Genomic DNA, 22394 nt, shown 5'->3' with positions numbered 1-22394 from the left:
GAGAGAGAGAGAGAGAGAGAGAGAGAGAGAGAGAGAGAGAGAGAGAGAGAGAGAGATCCCACATGTCTGTCATCCCACTGTCCCTTCACACTTCTCTGTCACTGCTGCTCTAGGCTACCCCAGGTAGCTGCTGCTGTTTCCTACATGCACTTGGGATCTGGGGTGTGTTACCTGTTGGGAGTTTCTTCCCTGTATCTCAGTGCACCTTGAATTGCAGTGTGAGCGCAGCTGTGCAGCATTCCCTGTGGAAATGAGCTCTGCTAGTCATCCACTGACCAATGCCAGGACACACAGTGACCTGGGGACTTTCTGACTCCCGGGTAGGACTTTGCATGGACATGTGATTCCATGTTACCCAGGGACCTGTCCAGAAGTGGGGTTGCAAGGTTCCATTCTCGTGGGATCACTGCCCCTGCCTGGCTGCAGTCTTTACCTGTTATTGCACAGATGTGTGGTGGTGTGCAGCTGTGGCCTCCCCAGTGGTTGAACAGTTTAACACACTCGCTGTCTGTGCATCTCCGGTAGAATGTCTCAGATCCTTTGCCCATGTTTCTGTGGAATTGTTATTGAGCTTTTGGGGACTCTGCATACTCTTCGTGTGTGTCATTTATAAAATGTGTTTCCTATGGACTGTCCCCATCTGTGTGACTGGACATTTTATTCCTGAGCATGTGTTGAAGTGTGACTTGCAGGTATGTGGAGGGAGTTGGAGCTCTGTGGACCCAAGTGCCTGAGCCCTCCTCTGTGCGGCTCATGTGTGAGATGAGTGCTCCTACCTAGGAAGAAATCATGTGCTGTGCCGGCAGCTGTCCCAGCCCTGAGAATTCTGGAGCCAGACAGTATGACAGTTCACCCCGGAAGGTCACACTGTCTCTTTCTTCACTGTGGTTTTTCTATTGCAGTCTGGTCTGATTGTAATTTTAGTCCTGTCCTCTGGGAGCTACTACCAGTCATGTTATATTTAATGAAGACCTCGGAGCCGGAAGCTATCTTTAACTTCTGCTCTGAGGTGGGACACCCTGCGGTCTCTGGGCTCCAACACTGGCTCCTTTCTTCCCTTTTGGATCTATTTTGTTCTTTTTGTTATGAGATGGTCTTTTCATCCAGGGCAATCTCAACCTCACGGATTCGAGCTGTTTGTTGTTCAGCCTCAGCCTTCCAAGCTGGGTAGCTCAGAGGTGCCACATACCAGGTGACTGTTTCGCTGCTGAGGTGCGACAGACGTGGTTGACAGCTCGGTTTTCTTACTGTCCCCAGCCCCCACGAGCCTGTGAGGTGACTCCATTGCTGTGGAGGAATGTGCCTGTTGGATGTTCATGTCGGTTTTGATTCTGCCCCCAGGAATCTCCTGTTTGCTCTTTAAAAAGAAAATCATTTAATATTTATGTGTGAATGTGTGTTTGGGTGCCCGTAGAGGCCAGAAAATAGCTTTGGATCTCAAATTAGAAGTGAGGTGTACCTGACCTCAGTGTTGGGATCTGAATTCAGATCCTCTGGGGGAAAAGTACATGCTCGTAACCAGCAGGGGGTCTCTGCAGCCCCTCCTGTGCTCTGTGTAACAAGAACAGCTTTGTGTGTTTGGGAATGAGCAGGTGACCTGGCTCGCACATTTTCCTTCTGTCAGACACTGGGCTTTGTGTACAGTTGCTCATCAAAGATCGCAAAGGAGCTTTCTGATCCAGATGCATCCTGAGCGCCTGTACCCTTGTTCTTGATCCTGACTGTTCTCTGCTTTGCAGTGGAGGGATGTAAGTGGAGCTCTCTATAGCTTGGCCCTTTGTGATAGGTTTGTGGTGGTCACAGACAGGAAGCCTGCACTCCTCCATGCTATGGTCTCACTGGAGAAGGCAGTGGTTGAAGCTATAGCTCTGCTCTGAGACACTCATTTTTTTCTCATGATGAACCCCACTATAGACACTGGGGAGTCCTATAGCAGATGCAGGGAAAGATGACGGAAGCCCTAGGCCGTAGAATCTGTACTGTCCCAGCCAGTGCTGTATGGCTTTGAGACAAAGCCCTCCATGGGGGTGTCTGTGGGTAGACTTGTTGAACCAGAGGTCTGATGATGTCACCTCTCTCTCCCCTTACTTCCTCTAGACTAGACAGAAAATCGTTTGATTCCCATCTCTGTAGGAGAAAGCAGGCTGCCTAGGTTTATGACATTCACACACTGAAATATGTCTTCATCACTAAAGCATTAGCCTTGGCCATCTGTGCCCTTTGACCCCTTCCACTGTTCTGTTGTGTAACCTCACTGACTTGAAAGTTCTCTATTGACTTTTGGATTTAATCATGTGTTAAATCCTGCTCGTTTCCCACTGAGTAGCCTCAAAGGGTCCTTGATGGCTTTTCTGTCATATCCCTACATATGGACCTTTCTTCCAAGGATGACTTAGGATATGATTATTCTCTGTCTTAGAAATTGGAGTCCAGCAAGCACTTTGCTGGCATGAGCTGGTTTCTGTTATGGTGAGTGTGAATCCCACTGTCACTAAGTCCTGCTGCCTGAGTGGAAGCGTTACCCCGGGGGAGCCTGTGGAGAGTGTCTCTGGTCACCTCACTTTCAGCTTGCCTGGGAATGAGAGGCAATGAAGTTCATCTTCAGATTCCTGAGCAGCTGCTGGTGGAGCCAAACACTGTCACTTCTGTGGACTGTGGCTTGGCTGGACTAATCCAGCTCTCTGGCCCCAGGCTTCTGTATTGTGGAGGGGAAGAGCTGGGTCTTTCCCACCAAGACCTTGGATAGGTTCTCATCACTCAGTAAGTAGATGTAAGAGGTAGGAAAGGCGGTGCACACACATTCCCATGGGTATTGTCCCTAAGATCTCAAGGGGCCTTAATCTGGTTTACTTAAAATGAGTCAAAAGTGTTTGTGCTGTAAAGACACTGGGTGAAGGATGGGATGCACACAGCAGACGAAGGCCACAGGCAGGGTTACTCCCTGCAGGCTTTTCTTCCGGCTTGTGTCCTCAAGTGTTCTGTGCACACAGTCTATAAAAGGGTGCTATGTTTTATAGCACTGACACAAGGCCTCATTTAACCTTTGTAGGCATGAAATTTTTGCAACCTACTTTTAATAAGGGTTCAACCTCTTCTCTAGCCCACCACCAGAAGACGTAGTGGAAGAGAAAAGTTATTAGGATGGGGGGAAGTGGATCTGTTCAGGAATAGATCTTTGCGCCCAAGCTCAGTCTTCTTGGGCAGCAGTTCAGTCCCATAGCAAACACCAAATATGATTCAGTGGCTACAGACCAGTCCTCTAGGCAGGCAGACACCAGGCAGCTGTAGTTCAATCCTGAAGAAACCACCAGGCTCACCAACCGGCCTGAGGTAAGGCGGCAGAAACAGCAAAATACCACAGGAACCTCAGGAGCAGTTCTTTGGTGGATTTCTCTCAATAGTAGTGTTATCACAAGTTGAGTTCAACAATGCTGTGTAAGGCAAACCAGCACGTGCATGTCGTTAGTGAAGAATAGTGAGGCAGAGCTGTGTAAGGCGAACCAGCACGTGCATGTTGTTAGTGAAGAATAGTGAGGCAGAGCAAACCAAACCAGTGCTCAGTGCTCATCTACCAAGCTCTGTAGAGCCATAGTTATAGTCCTTCCTCAAGCATCCTTTCTCATGTCTGCTGTATCCAAACATCCTATCACCTGTGTCTGCTTCAGGAAAACATTCTTTCACGTGTTTGCTTTAGCGAGACATCCTTTCACCTGTGTGCCCCAGCAAAGCATCATTTAACATAACTATCTTTCCAAAGAAACTAGAAGTTTCCACTTCAAACCGTCCTTATTAGGACTCCTGTCTCCAAATACCATCACTCCTTGGGTCAGTATTGTGGAGCCAGGACAGGAACATTGAGCATGGAGGGTTATGTTTGCCCTCCAGTTCTTCATGGCTTCATATCTTAGCTGCAGTATGGCAGCTCTTCCTCAGACACTGCTACTTACCTTTACACCAGAGGAGAGGCAAGGGTTTCACCAGCTGATCTAAGAGGGTGGGCAGGAGTGGAAGTAGAAACCGGGACTGTTTTCTCCTCTTCACCAGAGAGGACTGGGGAGGTCCCCTTGTGAGTGAGCACATTTGTTTAGAGGAGGGGTTGGGGAATTCTTCTATAACTTATCACGTGCCCCTAGGTGTTCTGTCTCCGAAAGGATTCCATGTGACCTTCTGGGTTCATTTGTTCCTGGAAAGGGAGTCTGGATACCCATTGCAGTCTAAAAGGGTTTGTATGTTACCTAGAAGGTTGCCCCAAAGGACTGAAGGGTTGCACTAAGTGTGTAGTGAGTGAGGTGATGCTGAATGGGTCCTGATGCAGAACTGCATCCCGGGAGGCTGTGTTACAGTGGAGGAGACCCTTGGGAAAACCTCACACCTGGCTCTGGCATATGGCATCTTTAAGATGCCTTTGCTCCGGCCTTTGCCTGGAGCTGCTCTGGAGTGGAAGGATCAGGTCCCTCAGCTCTGAGTAGGCCCTTATGCATCCATCCTGACCAGTCTGAGTCTCATCCTGTGACACAGCATAACTCATGGACGAGGCCTTGAGGGTAGGAGAGGGCTACACATGGAGGAGTAGGAGCAAGTTCAGGAAAGCAGTTCACAGTCAGCTTCCCTCCATGGCATGGTGTAGTCAATGAGAACTGCCCTGTGCCAGAACCTGGAGTATTTTCACCTGCATGGACTCTGCACCACGGTGCTGTCCATGGGAGTCCAGGGTTTCCAGGTCATCTGGTTTTTGCAGGAGAAGCCAAAAGTTCTTTTTGTACAGAATGTTTCTGGATTCATATGCTGACAGTTCGTTCCTAGCCATCGCTGTCCAGGCCAAATGGCAGATGATGGCTTGAAAGGTAGGCTCTGATCTGTGAGTTCTACACAGGGAAGCTCAGCGTAGTGTCCAAAATGGTCAGGAGAGACCCCTAATGAGGACCCCCTTCCCTCTTCTTTTCTTCAGGACCCACTGCTTGTCTGCCAGGCTGCTGCTTCATTGGTACCAGCTCCCCTTGGTTCCTAGGGCTCCTGCATATTAACACACTGATCATTTGTGTCAACTGCTCTTCTTACCTTGGAGTTGCTCCCTCTGAGAGAGGCAGAACTCACTCTTTATGTCTGAATACTCATCCAAAAGTCCGCCCTAGGCAGGCTCGGTCCATTCACCTGTTCTTCAAGTAACTCATACCTCTACGTGGTTTTTGCCATCCTTTGTTGCCACGAGTATGTCACGTATGTCTGGTAATGCTTATGTGCCTGTGTGCACATGTGTTCGTACCTCCTCTTCCCTGCAGTGCAGGCTTCCTGAGTATAGCCATATCCTTCTGCGACCCCAGCATCTGGCTCCCCTGCTGGCTCATCACAGGTGTTCATGTGTACGAGTACCAGTTTGGAGAGGAGGAAATGCCTGGTGATCACTGCTGTGACTTTTCTACTTAACATGAATGCTTAAGACACACTTTTGTGTTGACAGCAAAGAGGAAGAAACCCTCCAAGTCAGAGGCCAAGGGGACGGTGTCCAAGGTCACTGGGAAGAAAATTACCAAGATCATTGGTCTGGGAAAGAAGAAGCCATCCACAGATGAGCAGACATCATCAGCAGAGGAGGATGTGCCCACCTGTGGTAAGGCCCTTCCTTGTGTTAGCAGACTATCTCTGGGTGTGTTCTGGGGCCTTCTGAATTATAGAAAGAAGTTTCAGCCTTTAGTAATAGAAGAATCTCTAGGGGCTTGTGATGCTCTCCACGGTTCTTTCAAGGTAAAAACCAATGTTCTTTGTCAAATGACCACACCTACCCTGAGTTTACTCCAGTGCTTCCAGACTTGGCCACAGACACCAGGCAGGGCAAAGCTCTAGAACTGAGTCTCCTTCTGGTCACACCTAGGACTTAAGAGCTGTCTGGCCACAGTGTTATCTTCTGTCTGTTGGTCTGTTTCTCTCTCTCTCTCTCTCTCTCTCTCTCTCTCTCTCTCTTTCTCTCTCTCTCTCTCTCTGTACGTGTGTGTGTGTGTGTGTGTGTGTGTGTGTGTAATGCTATTTTGTCAGAGATTGGGTAAAACATATGGTCTATAGCAGTCACCAAGCCAGTCTTGCCCACCATGGTGTCTAGGCTAGAGACTAAAGAGAGGAACCAAACAGGGAAGCTCACCGGAGGAATGCGTGTGTAACGGCCAGCTATGCCCACCGTGGGGAAAGCAAAGAGGTGGAAGGCGCTATCATGGCACCAAGCTAGGCTTTGGTCAGGCTGTTGGTACAGCCTCCACGAGAGTGGTAGCAACACCACACTGTAACAGTCCCAGTAACCACACTTAGGAGAATTGCGTAGCCGCTCTTTCAAGGAGGAAAACTTCGTAAGTGCAAAGAAGTGTTTGCCTTTTGATTTGTTTCATTTTATAGGACTAGAGATGTTCTAGACTAGTGTCCTACCTCCAGGCCCTTTCCTTCCTTAAAAAAAATATCAAGAATGGAGCCTGGTATGGGGTACATGCCTGTAATGGTAGTACCAAGGAGGCAGAAGCATAGAGGGTTGCTGCCAATGAGGCCAGCCTGGGCTATGTACTGAGTACTAATCAGACAGAGCTACATAGCAAGACCCTATACCAGAATAAAACAAGAGCAGGAATAAGCTGTAATTGCCCTTGTATATTACTGTTCAGACACTGCTTCCCATCGGTGTGAGTACACAATTCCTTCAGAGCCATTCTGTTTACAGTCCCCTCTTTCCGACTGATCACCCTCCTTGGGTGCCGAGTCAGGGAAGAATCATAGCATCTGTAGGTACCTGGAGCTAGGTACACTCCAGATCCCTGGACTGTTTCTCATTAAGTGGTTGTTGGGGATGGGACAGAATTAGGTCAGCTGGTAATAAAGGTTTCCACATCATACTCCCTTTCATGAGGAGAGAACTTGGCTGCAGTACAGCCAGCTGGACAAAGCTGTGACTGAGTGGGGAGAGTCTAGTGACACTGCCACACTACTCCTGGCCAACCTCCATCTTCCTGGAGATCTTGGGGACATAGTCTTTCTCCCTGCCTTTGTCATCAGCCCTTGTGATGACAGCACTTGGGAGTTAAGGCTTCTGTTTTTTTCAACTGCTCTAGGTTAGTGGAGAAAATAGAAATTATTTTTTGAGACAAGATCTCACCATATACACCAGGCAGCCCTTGAATTCACTGAGATCTGCCTGCCTCTGTCTCCTGAGCACTAGGATTAAAGGCTGGAGGTAGAAATGCTTTTAGGAGGACTGGTTACGTGTTAACATGGCAGGCAGGTCAGAGGCCACAGTCTGGGTCCTCCTCTTGCAGAGGAAGACGCCAATGCTCAGAGAAGTCACAAGTCTCTGCCTCTTTGAAGGCAGAATTGGTGACCCTGCCCTCATAAGCTGGCAATTCCACTCCCACAATGCTCTCTGACTCCCTGTAAGTCATGTCACTTATTAGAAGAGCACGGCCTTGTAGGCCTCCCCACAAACTGTCGATACCCTGTTACTGTCACACAGTGGCTGTCTCTACGCTAGTCACTTTCTTGAAAGCTTGGGTGATCCTGAGAGCAGGGGCCTGAGGCTTTGCTGGGCACAGCTCTGGCTTCTGCTAAGACAATGCCCTCTCTCCACACACTCTAAAAATGTCATGCGGCTCTTTGCCAGACCAGAGGTAAGGGTAAGTGTCTCTAGGGGAACAGGGAACAATGGCCATTTTCAGCCCCTCAGAGCAGCTGCAGGGCTTCTCAGCAGCAGAATAGATTTGGACTTGGGCCCGTCGGAATGACCCTGCCACACTGAGCCCCGGCAGCTGCTGGGAGACAGCGCTAAGCCGATGGGCCAGAAGGGCAGAGCAGCTGAGCAGGCAGACAAGATTCCCTGGAATTACTGAGCCGAGCCTAGTGCATGTCTGTGCACTGTAGTCTGGCTATGCTAGATGGGGTGCTGTGGTTTCCTGGGGTGCTCTTGCCAGGCTTTTGTGGGCTGGGCTCAGACCTGCAGAGGCAACTGGGCAGCCCTAGGTGCTATCTTTGTCCTCCTGAGAGGCCTTTGAGGGATGCATTAGTATTGGTCTGGGTAGCTTGTTTGCAGCCCTCCGGGTAATTTACCCAAGAGACACACCAAGACTCCAAACCCAAGGCGGCTTTTATCTGGCCTTCCATGGGCTGACAAAGTCCCAGAGTTCTTGTCACCCTATAGTGAAGTTGTGAGACCTGGAAATGCACCCTCCCTCCACCTCTCCTCCTGTCTACTCCCCGCTCCACCCCACACAGGCACCTTACCCTAGTCACACCATCCTGGGTGCAAGCATAATGACCCTTTCTTGCTACCCACCTGGAATCTCAGCCTTGGCCAAGCCTCATTGCGTTGCTAGACTGTGACATTGCTCTGCAATGTCTCTGTCACCCAGTGCAGGGCTCAGAACATGCTGACAAAGCCACTCACTGCTTTGGAGATTTGGGCTGCTTGTCTGGGACGTGGGCTCCAACAGTTCCTTGGTGCAGTTTGGGTGCAACTGGGCAGGGCCTGAGCGCCCGTGTTACTGCCACTGTCTGTTCTTCACCCTCCAGGTTTTAATGTCAATGAAACACATCTGCACAGCAGCCCTGCCCAGTTTCAGGAGAAAAAGTAGACTCTGAGGCCTGCTGGATGAACTTTAGAATTCAAAGGGGGGACCTTGTTTATTCTTGCCTTTCGTTCCGTAGAACTTGGAGTGGAAAGAATCTCAAAATATTAAACAGAAATTACCCAGTTTCTAAGATATATTAGCACATTTCTATAATATAAGTGAGATTATAAAAAATAGAAAAAGAATAAAAGCCAAGGGGAAAAAAAACCAAACAACAAATCCTCATATAATTGTTCCCCGAAGCCTCCAAGCCAGTCCAGGGCCAGGCCTTAAGGTCCTGGCTGCACTCTGGCGCCCTCTGGTGGCAGATGTCTATTTCAGCTGGAAGATCTGGCACATATCCTTAGCAAGGCAGTGGGTGTGGGCACACGACTGGGACCCACCCCTGGACTTGATCCCAGCCTGGGGAGGTCTGCCTTCTCTGCCTGGCCTTGCTCACCTCTGTGTCTCCTCGCCAAGAAAATGAAAACTTGGAAACCACTTCTTGAGAAAGTGAGGTACCATGGAGGCTTGTTGATAAACACAGCCATGAACATGTCTGAGACTTTCCTCTCTCTCTCTCTCTCTCTCTCCCTCTCCCTCCCTCCCCCCCTCTCGCGCGCTCTCTCTCTCTCTCTCTCTCTCTCCCTCCCTCCCTCCCTCCCTCCCTCCCTCCCTCCCTCCTTCTCTCTCTCTCTTTCTCTGAAACTTAAATCCCGAGAATGTATTAAAATATGGTAATGTCCCATGAAGTCATGCTCTAAATGAAGGGAGGACCTGCCTCATGCAATCATTCTGCTATGGCAGAAACATTGGGAAAGCATCTGGTGACTGTGGGCAGACACTCCATCTGAAACGAGGAGGGGCAAGAGCCGGTGCTGCTGTCTGTTCTGCCCAGGCCCAGCCACGGGTAGCTCAGCAGACCTGCACAGGACACGTCCTGTCCCCATCTGGCAGCTCCATGAAGCCCATATGCCCTAGAGCTCAGAGCCTTTTTGTTTTTAAGGGCAGGGTCTTCATGTGCCATGTAGATTCATCCTGAACTGAAGCCCTATATCTAACTTCCTGAGTACTGAAGCTCTAAGTGTACCACACTGGTTAGTTTTGTTTGTTTCTGTTTTTTGTTGTTGTTGAGATCGAGTCTTATTGTAAAGCCCGGGCTGGCCTTGAACTCACTGACCCTCTGAGCCTCCCTGCTGCATGCTGGGATCACAGGCGTGTGCCTCCACTCCCCATCGAGAGTGGCTCTTTAACAGTGGTTAAACAATCCATGCATGTGTGATCCTTTTCTACAGAGTATATCAAGTTACTTGAGGGCTTCCTGCCATCCTGTTTGTGGGCTTGTGCTCAGAAAACACTTAGGGTCTGTTGACACAGGTGACGTCTACTCAGAAGTCCAGCGTCTGGCTTTCGGCATGATTGATTGCTGTCAGAGCGAATAGTTCTAGTAAGATGTTCATCTGACTACATTTTAAAGCAGGCTTTCCTTCTTTCTTTAAAACAGTAATAAATCAGAACGGCTCCATCTATACGTTAAAAGCCTTTAAATAAAACCAATCTCATTAAACTGCCGTTTCTCGGGTGAGGCCTGCAGCTGTACTGAGAATAATGCCCCTTATCTGTCTCTGATTTCATGTAGGGATCAGGTCTGACTGTGGCCTCTGGTAGGGCACCCCACATCTGAGGGTGCACTCTCCTTCCTGGATGGCCCTTGGAGAAAAATGTTTAAAAGCTGCCTAAACACAAGAGAGCAGCGAGTCCCCTGCTCTGGAGCTCACAGGCTTTGTGTGTGACTTTATGACAAATGCTTTGCTCAGCCAGAGATGTACTTTAGAGTGTGTGGGTACAGGAGACCCCCAGCCAGATGATGACTCACATTTTGCACACGTTGGTAGCCATAGTGCAATATCTTGAAAAAAATATTCACCAGAGACGTACAAACCTTTGGCTGGTCACTGAGCGTGAGTACGTACATGTGCAAGAACTGGAAGAGACTGAGCAACACCCAGCATTCTCCACTATCCTTCTCACCCGCTGGTCACCCTTTCCCTGTCTAATCCTTTCTTAATCTCTGAGAGGTGGCGAGTGCACAGTGGGACAGCTGGAGGCCATAGTAGGACAACCGCCACAGTCACCAGAGTCACCACAGCACCTCCAACTTATGCCTTGAAGAATTTCTAGAAATTTGTGCTTTGTGTGTATGATAGTCTCAAATTGTCATTTTCCTGTGTTTGAAGATTTTTCTCTCATAGGGAATAATTCTCCCTGTAATTCTGTCACATGTGACATCACACTGAATACAGTATCATTCCAGACACACCAGAAAAATCACCAGAAACCTCGACGTACAGACCCAGAACTCAGGCAGTCAGGTTTCATCCGGATTAGCCTCTCTATGAGATGAAGCCCTTGCTTCCACAAGCAGGGATGGAACATAGAGACTAGGAGGAGGCCTCGGGGCTGAGGGTGGGGAGCTCATACCAGCCATGTTCCATCACTTGCTGGAACATATCCAGCGCTGGGGAGTTTACCACTCCCCGGGCCTCCCACTTCCTGGAGAGTTTTCATCTTCAGATATTTTTATTTCTGTCTCCTATGCTCTGCTTACAGCATTTGCAGCTGGGTCGTTTTGCATGCGATTTCTCTTCCCTTGCATGCAGGCAGCTGTCAGCCCCTCCTATCTACCCCACGTCCACTGTCACTGTCTCAAGGTGGTTTCCAGGTTCCCATGGAGACACCAAGGAGCTGAAGCTGATCCTTACTCTGTGAAATGGGCTCTGTCTGGTGAAGAGCCACCAGGTCCCATTGAAAGCTAGCTGTGTAATAATGACTCTTCCCCCTGTATGAGCATTTAAAGCCTGGGTGTGAGTCTATGTTTCATGCATGACACTTCCCTGGTCTGTAAAAGAGCACAGATAAGGGACATGGCTTCCTCAGGAGTCTGAGCTGTGGCATCCTCTCCTTGCAGGCTACCTAAATGTGCTGTCTAACAGCCGCTGGCGGGAGCGCTGGTGCAGAGTGAAGGACAGCAAGCTCATTCTCCATAAAGATAGGGCTGACCTGAAGACCCACATCGCCTCCATCCCTCTCCGTGGCTGCGAGGTGATTCCAGGCTTGGATTCTAAGCACCCATTGACCTTCCGGCTGCTTCGAAATGGACAGGAGGTGGCTGTCCTAGAGGTATGGGATTCCCTGGGGCTGCTATCCAGAGAAGTGTACACAGGTTCTGTCAACACTATGATTAATTAACTCCTCTGCAGAAGACCTTAACTCCCTGTAGGGACTGATTTTGATCCAGCCCCTTCCCTCCCTTTGCTAATTCGGTTTTGCGTTGTCTTCTGGGTTTCTCTTTTGGAGAGTCAGGGACAATACAGGCTTCCAAGAGCATCATGCATGACAGCTTTGCTTGCCACAGTTCAATGCCTAGCTCCAAATAATGGGTCACTTTTCAGAGGGCTCAGGCAGGCGATAACTGTGGGGGAAAAAACAACCCCCATTAAAATACGTCTAAGCATAGGCTACTGAGGCACATGGGGACTGTCTCCTTCATTTGTCCTTTGGAAAGCTCTCTACATTTTAGGGCCCCTGACACCCTGTGGTGGGGTCAGTGAGCTGCAAGCCCGTGATTACCTGTGTCCCTTATCGTCTGCTTGGCTACTTTATAGGATAATTCACCAATCTTCCATCTTGTTCTACTTGCCATTAATCGAGACTTATTGTTTTTTCTTTTCCCCCTTCATCCTTAGTATGATTAAGATACACATGACGTCATCCATTCACAGACTTGAAGAACTGTGTTTTCCAGGGTACATGTCAGTGTGTTCATGCCATGAGGTCAGCAGAAGTGAGGCTATGTTAGGCTTGGATCAGTGGCTGACATGCGTGCTGTCCATCAGATGCAGAGCCCAATCTTAAATGGCTGTGGTGTGGGTAATGGGGCTCTGACCAGGGTCAAGGTGTCCAGGCAAGCAGCCAACAAGATCTTGAATTTCAGTATGTGGGTGCTTACTTTCAAAATTGTTGTCGCAGTAGGTTTTTGTTTGGTTTATTTTTGGTTTGGCGGGGACCGTACATTGTCCCTGTAAGACTCACTGGCCCAGATAGTCTCAGGGACCAGGAGGATGACTGTGCCCCCTGGTGGTTGCATGCAATAACACATGGCTCATCCAGTTCCGGGATGCTATCTCTACCTCTAGCTCTCAACTGATCTGACAGCAAGTAGCCAAGTCTATTTTTTCTCTTGGCCTCTTACCTGCCTATAAAAACACTTAACAAGGATGGCTTAAAATTTGAATAAGCATAATTTTAAAGGTGGTCTGAGAAAAACATTAAAGAGGCTTCAAGGTCTGGCACCTACAGATGTCTTAAAAACAGTATGCACAGAGCTAGTCAGAACCACAGAAAAGTATTGCACCTGCAGGGATATGGTGGATAAGTTGCCTTCAATAGTATCCAGATAAGAGGAACAAGCTTGCGGTCACATACCACACCGGCTGCAGCACAGGCTGGAGTAGGACCTCTGGGAGTCTTGGGGTAGAGCACCCACATGTTCTCTAGGCCAGGACCTCAGCATAGTTACAACTCGCTGTGACTCAGATGTATTTACTCTTGTGAATCTCTATGTCTTCCTTTCTGGTGCCCCCTCCCAGGTAATGGGGAAGCATCTTGGTGGCTCAGATTTTAAGTCCCTTTCTATAATTTTTCTGTATCCTCTGGCTCTCCAGCCTAGTGTGAATACAAAGCTAATCCTCTCACTCAGACAATGAGTATGGCGTCTTTCTCATCCACACTCAGGCCTCCGTATTCTCTTTCCCTTCCTGACACGCATGTTTGTCTCTCTTCCCCGTGGCAGGCGTCATCTTCTGAAGACATGGGCAGATGGATTGGCATCTTGCTGGCTGAGACGGGGTCCTCCACGGACCCGGGAGCCCTGCACTATGACTACATAGATGTAGAGATGTCAGCAAATGTCATTCAGACAGCTAAACAGACCTTCTGGTAAGACTCACGCATGACCTGTGGAAGGCCTGAACTCAGCCTCATTCCTCTTCTGTTTGACAGCAGGTGCTCATCGACCATGCAGACCAGAAGCATGCCTGAGGGCTGTCCTTGGTGAGGTGCTGGCCCTGATGACCCTGATGTTGGTCATTTCGGCCTTCTGGGATTTCTGCTAGAGTGGCCTTGGCAGACTTGTCAGAGATGTTGTACTGGCTTCATGGGCCCGATGATCCCTGCTACATCTGCTTAGCTCTGCCCTTGCAGCCAGAGACTATAAGGGCTCATGACTGTTTTTACTTACACTGATGAGTAGTAGTCCTGGTCTTGTCCTGTGAGCAGCTGCTGTGCCCCACCTACTTGTGACAGAGGTCTTCTAGAAAGCAGAGAAGATGCTTCTGTAGGTTGCTGAAACAAGGCCCAAGATCTCAAAAGCTGTCAGTGCAGCACTTTCTAACTTTGAGTTGTAACAAATAATTCTACTTTGGGCAAAAGCATCTTTTTGAGCCAGTAATCATGAGGGGTTTGTAGCAGCAGATCCTGCAGGGTCCTCCGCCCATGTGGGGATTTGGCATCGTCAGCTGTTCTACAAGGTAAGAGTTTTCTCCATGATCACCTGAGATGTGTTCTCCTTTCTTACCGCTCTGACACAGGCTGCTGTCCGGGCTGTGGCGGTGAACAGGGCTCTCCATGGCACGGTGCCCCTGGCACGAGTTCCCTTTACACACAATGGAAGTAGGGAATGCTGAATATATTTGGGGTAGCCTTGGGCTAGAGAACTCCAGTGGCCACGGTGTGCCTTAGTGAACCCCACATGACCCAGGGGTGCATCAGTTACAAGGAGGAGTTCCAGCAGTGAGTTGCCAGTGCACCTGGTGGCCATTCCCAACTTCCTAGTTTTTACCTTGAATGATAATCAGTGGGCTAGGGATGTAGCTTAGTTGTTACAGTGCTTTCCTAAGCATACCCCAGGCCCTGAGTTCACTCCCCAGCACCACATAAACTGGTGCACATCTCTAATTTAAGCATATGGGTGGTAGAGGAAGGAAGATCTGAAGTTCAAGGTCATCTTTTGCTACATAGTGAGTTCAAGGCTATCCTGGAATACATGAGACCATGTCTCAGGAAAATAGGATAACTGATAGACTTTGGGCTTTCAGACAAACATTACCTTAGAATGGATCCATTGCCCTTAGCAATTAGCAAATTCTGAGCCAGTGAAGGGAAGCTTACCTAGAAGGTGGTTTCCACATTCCTACAAGCACTGTGCATGCAATGGCTCCCCAGCTCATTGACTCCCTTCTGATGATAAAGTGGCAGATTCACACAGTGGGGCCACTGGTGCATAAAATGGAGATTCACACAGTGGGGCCACTGGTATGTACAGTGGAGATGCACACAGTGGGGCCACTGGTATGTACAGTGGAGAGTCACACAGTGGGGCCACAGTGGTGATGGTGACAGGAGCAGGCCTGTCCCTAGGGCAGTGTCAGTTTGTGGTCTTCATGTCAGGGCATAGAGTCTAATTAAGAGACTGCCACTCATTAAGACTGTCCACAGCCACCTGAGAGGCTATGGGTATGTGCTTCTCTCTCCCAGATTCACATCCTGTGAGGCTGCTTTTCCCCACATATGTCACCCAAGTAGCACAGTGTGGCCATCAGGTACAGAAGCAGGAGTAGGAACCCAGTTACCAATCTCAGAGAGACATTTATGACCTGAAAATCAGCAACACCTTTTTTATTTATGTTGGAAAAGCTTCACAAGCACATACACACATCTGCACCCACACATGTGAATGTATATATACACTCACACATAAATACATATATACACAAATATGTATTAACTATGATGAGATATGATAGACTTATGATTATTGTTTTTAAATGAGTATATTTCTCACATTTTCTTTAAATTTAGTAGGTAGCTGACAGGAACTCTTCACGGAAGAGCTGGGACCAGCCATGAGTCCCTAATACTAGGAAGTGTGAACAGTGCATCCTGGGTCAGCTGTGACATGCCAGCATGTCACCTAGACACTTAAGTCACTCCCTGTATCTGACCCCCTTTTTAAAAAAAACATTTAAAAAAACATTAAAAGATATTTTTATGTAACATATTTTTATTGTATTCTTTCCTCTCCCCCAACTCCTCCCAGACCCTCCAACCACTCAACTTAATGGTTTTCTTTTCATCTCTCCCTCAAACAAAACAAAACAAAACAAAAACTAAGAAAACAAACCCCAAAAGACAAACACTAGGCCATAACAACAACAACAAAAGCCCATATGAAAAGCCCGGGGTCCTTTTGTGTTGACAGCTGCTCCTGGGCATGGGGCCAGGCCTGTGTGGGTGATAGGCCTGGTGACCGTCATTTGCAGAAAAATAGATCTTTCCTTTCTAGCAGGTATTAGTTGCAAATAGCTTATTTTGGGAAGACGGGGATTGAAACAGAGTCTTTCTATATTTTTGGCTGTCCTAGAATTCACCATGTAGACCAGGCTGGTCTCAAACTCACAGAGATCCAACTGCCTCTGTTTCATGAGTGTTGAAATTAAAGGCATGCACCACCATACCTGGCACAATTAGTGTCTTGGTTTGTGGTGGGACTTGGTGTCTACTTCTCCTTCTCAATGCTGGGATTTTGTCATGGTGCAGATCTCGTGGGTGCTGCCACAGTCTCTGTGAGTTCATATGTATCTGTCCTATTGTGTCTGGGAGGCATTCATTCCTTGGAATCACCCACCACCTCTGGCTCCTATAATCTTTTTGCCTCCTCTTCCTCATAGATCCCTGAACCTTGAGGGGTTAGGACTGAGTCTCCAAAGTCTCTTGTTCCTTACATATTGTCCAGTTGTAGATCTGTGCTCCTTACCATCTACCTCTCTAAGGAGGGTTGAGTAACACTCTGATCTTTGAGCAGAGCAGTATGTCATTAGGAATCATTTTATTGCTGTTTCTTTATTAGGGTAATAGTAGTCGGTCTCCCCCTAGGACCTGGTTAGTCTCGGGTTCTCAGCCACGGTAGTGGTGTTAGGTGTGGGTCCCTTCTTATCGAGTGTGCCCTAATGTCAGGCAATGAATGGCTGGCCACGATGATAACTACTGCCCTGGCATATCTTGCATAATATATAATTATGTATTATAATATATATCATAATTGCTGTTGTGGGTCAATAGGGTTTGTAGCTGGGTTATGTTAATGGTTGTTTGTCTCTCCTCCTGTAGTGTGTATAGTACTTCCCAGCACTAGGAGACCAGTCAGTAGCAGTAAGACTTCTTGTTGGGCACCAGCTCTGTTTCTCTAGGTTTGATGGGCTAAATAAGTGGTATCTTCAGCAATAGCATCTTTCCGTCAGCTTGTGGAGGAAACCAATAACATTGACAATAGCCTGTAATGTCAGAATGGCTATGGGACCCCATCAGCCAAAGACTCAATAAGATGTAACCCATTCCTGCAAATGGGGGTTTTACTTGGTAGCATAAAGTGTCTGGTTGGCACGTTGTCTCTCTATGGTGTCTTCATTTAAATTCCTTTTGTATATTTCAGAAGCTTCTGCAGTCGTAGGTTTCCAAGTGGCTTTTCAAAAGGCCTCTAGTATTAAGTGTCCCTCCCATATCCCGTCCTCTTACCCCCCCCCCCGTTTAATTCTCCTATTCTAGTTTCACTTTATAACTCTATATCCTATTTCCCATGGTTGGGATAGCTGCCCCCACCCCGGCACCCCTAGTCCCTCGCAAGCTATTTAACTCCTGTAGATATTTTAAATGAGAAAGATTCTGTATGGCAAAGGACACCATCACTCCAGCAAAGTGGCCGCCTACAGAACAGGGGGAAAGAACTTTACCACTTAAACATTTGGCAAAGGCATATTAGAGTATGCATAGATCTAAAAAAAAAGAAAAGAAAAATCTGAACAACCAAGAAAACAAACTGCTTGTTAAAACGGGGTGTAGAAACATCTTAGGGGTTCTATGATAAAACAATGACCAAATGCATCTTGAGGAGGATGGGGTTTGTTTCAGCCTAGAGTCTTACCACACAGTCCGCCATGGAAGTCAAAGCAGGCACTCAAGTGGGGAACCTCATCCTGTGGAGTCTCCACAGCCTGATCTATTAACAGTTGTTAGCTGTGCTTATGTGGAAATTACTAAAATCCCCAAAACAAAACTCACAGAATGTTAACTCTAACCAGCAAACAGATCACCACATTCAGGAGAAACCCTGAATGAAAAAGTATTTCCCTCCACACAAAGCTCATTTTTTCCTTTATAACTGACCAGAATTTTAATTTAAACCAAATGCAGGGTGGTCACATCTTGGAGAAAGGAATGCAAGTCGCTGTACTGAACACTCGTCATTAAAAAAGCACATGGCATAAACTTAGCCTAGGAACCTTTTTTTTTTAACCTCATTAAAATCTTTTTAGGGATGTCAGCTAGCAGTAAAGCTAATTTTCATGTTTCAGTTTTCTAGCCAAACATTCCCATAAAACTTAACAGAGAGGAGACTGAACAGGGAGACAGCCTCAAAACATGGTGGCTTGCCAAGCAATAGATAGCCTGGGATTAAGTTAATTTTTCACTTTTTGTAACTTGGCGGCCGTGTGGTGAATCTTTGCCAAATGATTATGAGAATTATCAGCAATTGTGTCTGACTGGAGGAAAAAAAGACAATAAGGTTTTGAAAAAGAACAGGAAACAGAGAAAAAAACAACTTGTGGGATTGTCCTGGGGCATGGGCATGCGGGGGTATAGATGTGCTGGACACCAGGACGTGTCCTGGGGCTGACCAACGGCCACAGGTCACGTGACAGAAGGACAATGTCCTGGCACTTCCCCTGATGCTCTCACAAGTGCTGCCCGTTGTAGGCCCAGCAGAGTGTGGTGGTGATATGCATCTGCCTGACTAGAGAGAGACAGGGTGGGAGGAGGGACAGGCTACCATCTTCAGGTCCCTGAATTTGCATATAGCATTCCCTGAGATATCCTTCTGTTTTAGAGTCAGACTCATTTCTACTTACACACTTGGCTGAAAGTCACTTTGGAAACAGGCACCAGAGGGGAGCAGGAAGCCCCTGCTTACTCTTGGCTCCATGAGAGTTCTCTTGACTGGCCTGTGCCCCTCTCTGAAAATGTTAGGATATTCTGGCCAGGGGAGAAGGCCTTCTGCCAACAAGGACACATGTGTGTCGTGTTTCTTGAATCCTTCAAACATCTCCATTGAAGGAATCGGAAATGTGCCCAGCTAGAAACCTGGGCTCTGGTGGCTGTCTTTGATCTTCCTGATGTCTGTGCATAAGTGTGAGGACTGGGCAGGTTGCCAGTGCCTGACGCTGTAAAGCAAGAATGTGGGTCCTGCTCTAAGGAGGAGAAAGAGTTCTGTGCACACACATGCAGCACTGAGTGTTTCGCAGTGGCTGTGCTCAGTGCCAGCAGGTGAAGGCACACTTGATGTCCTGCCGTTCTTCCATTTATCACGTCTCGTTCACAACGGTCCCGGATAGTCCCTCAACTGAGACATTAAACGCCTTAAATGCACATGTGAAACGTGCAGGAACTCCAAGTGTCGAGTGAATATTTTCTTCTTGAATTTCCTCCTTCCTGTGCATTTAACTTTCCTATACTTGATTCGGTGCAGACTAAGCATAGAGTAATTATAGCAATGTTCATTCTACACTAAGAAGTGTAGAATGCTGCATCTGCCAGAGGAACCATGCTTTTCCAGCTTCTTCCAGCAGGGGGCAGCAATGCACTGTGAGAGTGCAGCCATTGGTGTGTGCAGCGCCACACAGTTGGCTGTGTTACCCCAAGCTACTTTTCTCAGAGAAACAGTTTTGGGGGAAATACATTTGTGTTTAACTTTCTGTGATTTTAGTTTCCCCAGTTAGGAGCAAATTCTACCTTGGTTATTTCTTCCTAGGTTTTCACAGTTGTCCTGAAACAAGCCCATCTCTTCTCATTATGCTCTAGAAACTGGGGTGACAGAATACTCCAGAAGCTTGTATTCTGGGGGGTCGGGGGGGAGCAGACAAGGAACAGGTACAGGATAGGCTAAGTTGGTGCACAAAGGAAAGTCAGCATTGAAGAGGGAAGGGGCTTCTTAATGTCAAGGAAAGACACCTTCACCCCACCTCCCCGGGGCACACGGGTTAGGAAGAGCAGTGCTCTGGGTGGGCAGAGTGAAGAGGTGGAAGGGACTGAGGTGCTCCAGAGCATTCCTGACACCATGCAGGCCGGGAAGGAGAAGCCAGAGGAGCCAGGGGCAGAGCTGGAGTCTGGTGCATGCAGCCTGTCCTGGACAGTGTTTTGCTTGACTGTTTTGGAGACTTTGGAAGCCTCCAGGTAGTGATACACGTGAGGCTGATGTGTGCTTGCTCTCTGAGAAGCAAGGGCTGGAGGAGAAGCAGACTGCCCTTTTCCAAGGTGCAGACTCTCGTTCACCTTTGGCCACCAAGTATGGGTCTTCTCACACCAGGTGACACTGTAGTTCTCTGTGGACTCTGACAGGGAGCCACTGTTCTGACACAGTCCTGAAGATCAACAGCTCTGTCCCCTTCCGATGTCATTCACAAACCCAGTTTGCCACCGATGCTCATTACAGAGCAGATATTAACCTGAAGTCCTTACCACCCCATAAACTTCCCTAGACCTCAGGAAGTGGTTCATTTGCTAGGCCACTGGTGTGTTAGGAATCCACCAGTGTAACACTCTTGGGTAGAGCGTGAGCTATGGGAGACCAGGGCTTCCTCTTCTTCCCTGGTTACAGTGCCCTCTCCCTGAATCTAGCACTGTCCTTGGGTACATGCCTTTTCTAGGTACAGTGACTTCTCTGGGTGCAACGCTTTCCCTAAATACAGTATGCTCCCAGAGTGAGCACTTTTCCTGGGTACATCTTTCTGGGTTCACTCCTCTGTGTATAGATCCTTCCCTGGGTGGATACTTCCTGGTGCCTTCGTTCCAGAAGCTCTTCCGCCCTGTCATCTCAGAGTGGAAAGTCCAAGACTGTGATCATATGGCTGTTTCCTTAGCCACCAGCACGTCTATCCCCCAATCCTTCAGGCTTGCCAAGGACGGCAAGCAGCTCATTATGCTGGGCAAAGGCAGCCTGTCTCCTGTTACCATTAGGGAATTCTAAGGATTTAGAGGCTCTGGCCAAGAGCAAGAACCAAGACCCAATCATCCATCTCACGTATCCCAGCAGCACAGGCTTCTGAAGCCTTAGCATGGTTACCCACAGTGTCCTCAGAAGAGCCGGGACCAGCTGAAGGTATGCTCTGTGGCTGCCAGAGATCTTGAGTGCTTACTGAACAGCCGCAAACATCCCAGAGATGGCCAGGGAGTGGTGTAGACCATGCTGTTCCCTGCCTTTGGGAATGGCCAGATTCTGCAGACAGAACAAAACTGGCTCACAGTTGTGAGATGCCCAGCCTGTCAAAAAGAGCTGCTGTGCTCTCCCTATGTGTGTATGTTCGCTACCATAATGAAAATAGTGGTGGCTGTCCCATTCCCTCCACTTGTAGGTGCTGCTATATATCCCCATATATGGTATCCATAGTCTGTGCTGGGGCCTGTCTTTCCTCTGGGTCAGGATTGGCCCCAGTCCCTTTAAGATGGCATACGATGCTGCCTAAGGGCCTGATGTAGCCTTTGGTTGCATCAGTGTTCAGAAAGGCCCTGCTGGGTAACTGACATGTCCGTGTTTCTCTCTCAGCTTTATGAACAGGCGGGCAGTGTCCACTAGCCCATACCTGGGGAGCCTCTCCAATGGCTACGCTCATCCCAGTGGGACAGCACTACACTATGATGACGTCCCCTGTGTCAACGGATCGGTGAGTGTCCTTCAAGAGCCAATGGTCAGTTTTGGTTGTTGACAAATTGCTGGTCAAGTCTGTCCTGGAGTATCTATTTTCCATCTAGTGTGATGGAGAATTAAACCACATCCCGCAAACCCTGGCCTCTGACATGAGCACCAGGTCGTGTGACCCCTAGTAGACAGCTCATCTATCATCAACACATACATCTCAGTATCCAAGAGGCTGGCTAGAAGACCGTGGACTAAATTCAAATAAGTAGATGGAGCTGGAAGAGCATTCCGTTTTATAGTGCAGGGTGAGTTACCCTGATTAGCCTCGCCCGACACAGCCACAGCCACCATCACCCAGAAGCAGTGCCACACAGTGCTGCCTTGCTGCACGCTCGCTTGGCTCCTGGCTCTGCCTGCCCAGTGAGAAGGTGTGGGACAGCGAGCATGGGAAGCCTGTGCTGAGAGGAGCCCAAATGTTTGTTTCTTAGGAGTCCCTCTACCTTAGGGGATGTTTTAGACTTGGTCCTTACCGCTCTGTCTTTGTCCTTTCCCCATTATTCTGATGGCAGGAGCCGTGGTGCTCTGACCTTTGTCCTATAGCCCTGTGTACAGATCTGAGGGAGGGGCTTTGCCTGGTAAGAGCTGTGAGCAGGACTCTCAGCCCAGCCTTTGTGTCAGCATGGTCCCCAGCTCCCACCCCCACCCCATTCTGGCTATTGCACCATTTTCAAGGTGGGGTGTGGCCTCTGCTTACTGTGTAGACACCAGCAGCATTGTGTCAGCCCTGTTTCTGTACACCAACATGTAGGCTCCCCTCGAGGGTGAGCTGCCCCTCCCAGCCTGTGGCCTCAGACAACATCTCCACATATCCATGCACCATGCACATGCGTGCACACATGCACATGTGCGCGCGCGCGCACACACACATACACACACACACACACACACACACACACGCTGCAGGGACCTGATGTGTCACATCATGCTCACTTGTCCCTGTCACCCAGACAGTCCAG

At 48.5% G+C, this 22394-nt stretch overlaps 1 protein-coding gene across 1 annotated transcript in view; it reads left to right on the top strand.

Moving 5' to 3' along the window:
• Afap1 (actin filament associated protein 1) overlaps positions 1–22394 on the top strand; it is a 109818-nt gene that overhangs the window by 72429 nt on the left and 14995 nt on the right. The window contains exons 9-12 of the mRNA XM_028758103.1: positions 5459–5608; positions 11542–11753; positions 13426–13571; positions 21286–21403. Coding sequence (XP_028613936.1) covers positions 5459–5608; positions 11542–11753; positions 13426–13571; positions 21286–21403 — 626 coding nt within the window. The remainder of the gene's footprint in view (positions 1–5458; positions 5609–11541; positions 11754–13425; positions 13572–21285; positions 21404–22394) is intronic.

The sequence above is a fragment of the Grammomys surdaster genome, unplaced genomic scaffold (assembly GCF_004785775.1).
Source record: "Grammomys surdaster isolate TR1022 unplaced genomic scaffold, NIH_TR_1.0 126187, whole genome shotgun sequence".
In the NCBI taxonomy this organism is placed as follows: Eukaryota; Metazoa; Chordata; class Mammalia; order Rodentia; family Muridae; genus Grammomys; species Grammomys surdaster.
This window is presented reverse-complemented; position numbering and strand designations above follow the sequence as displayed.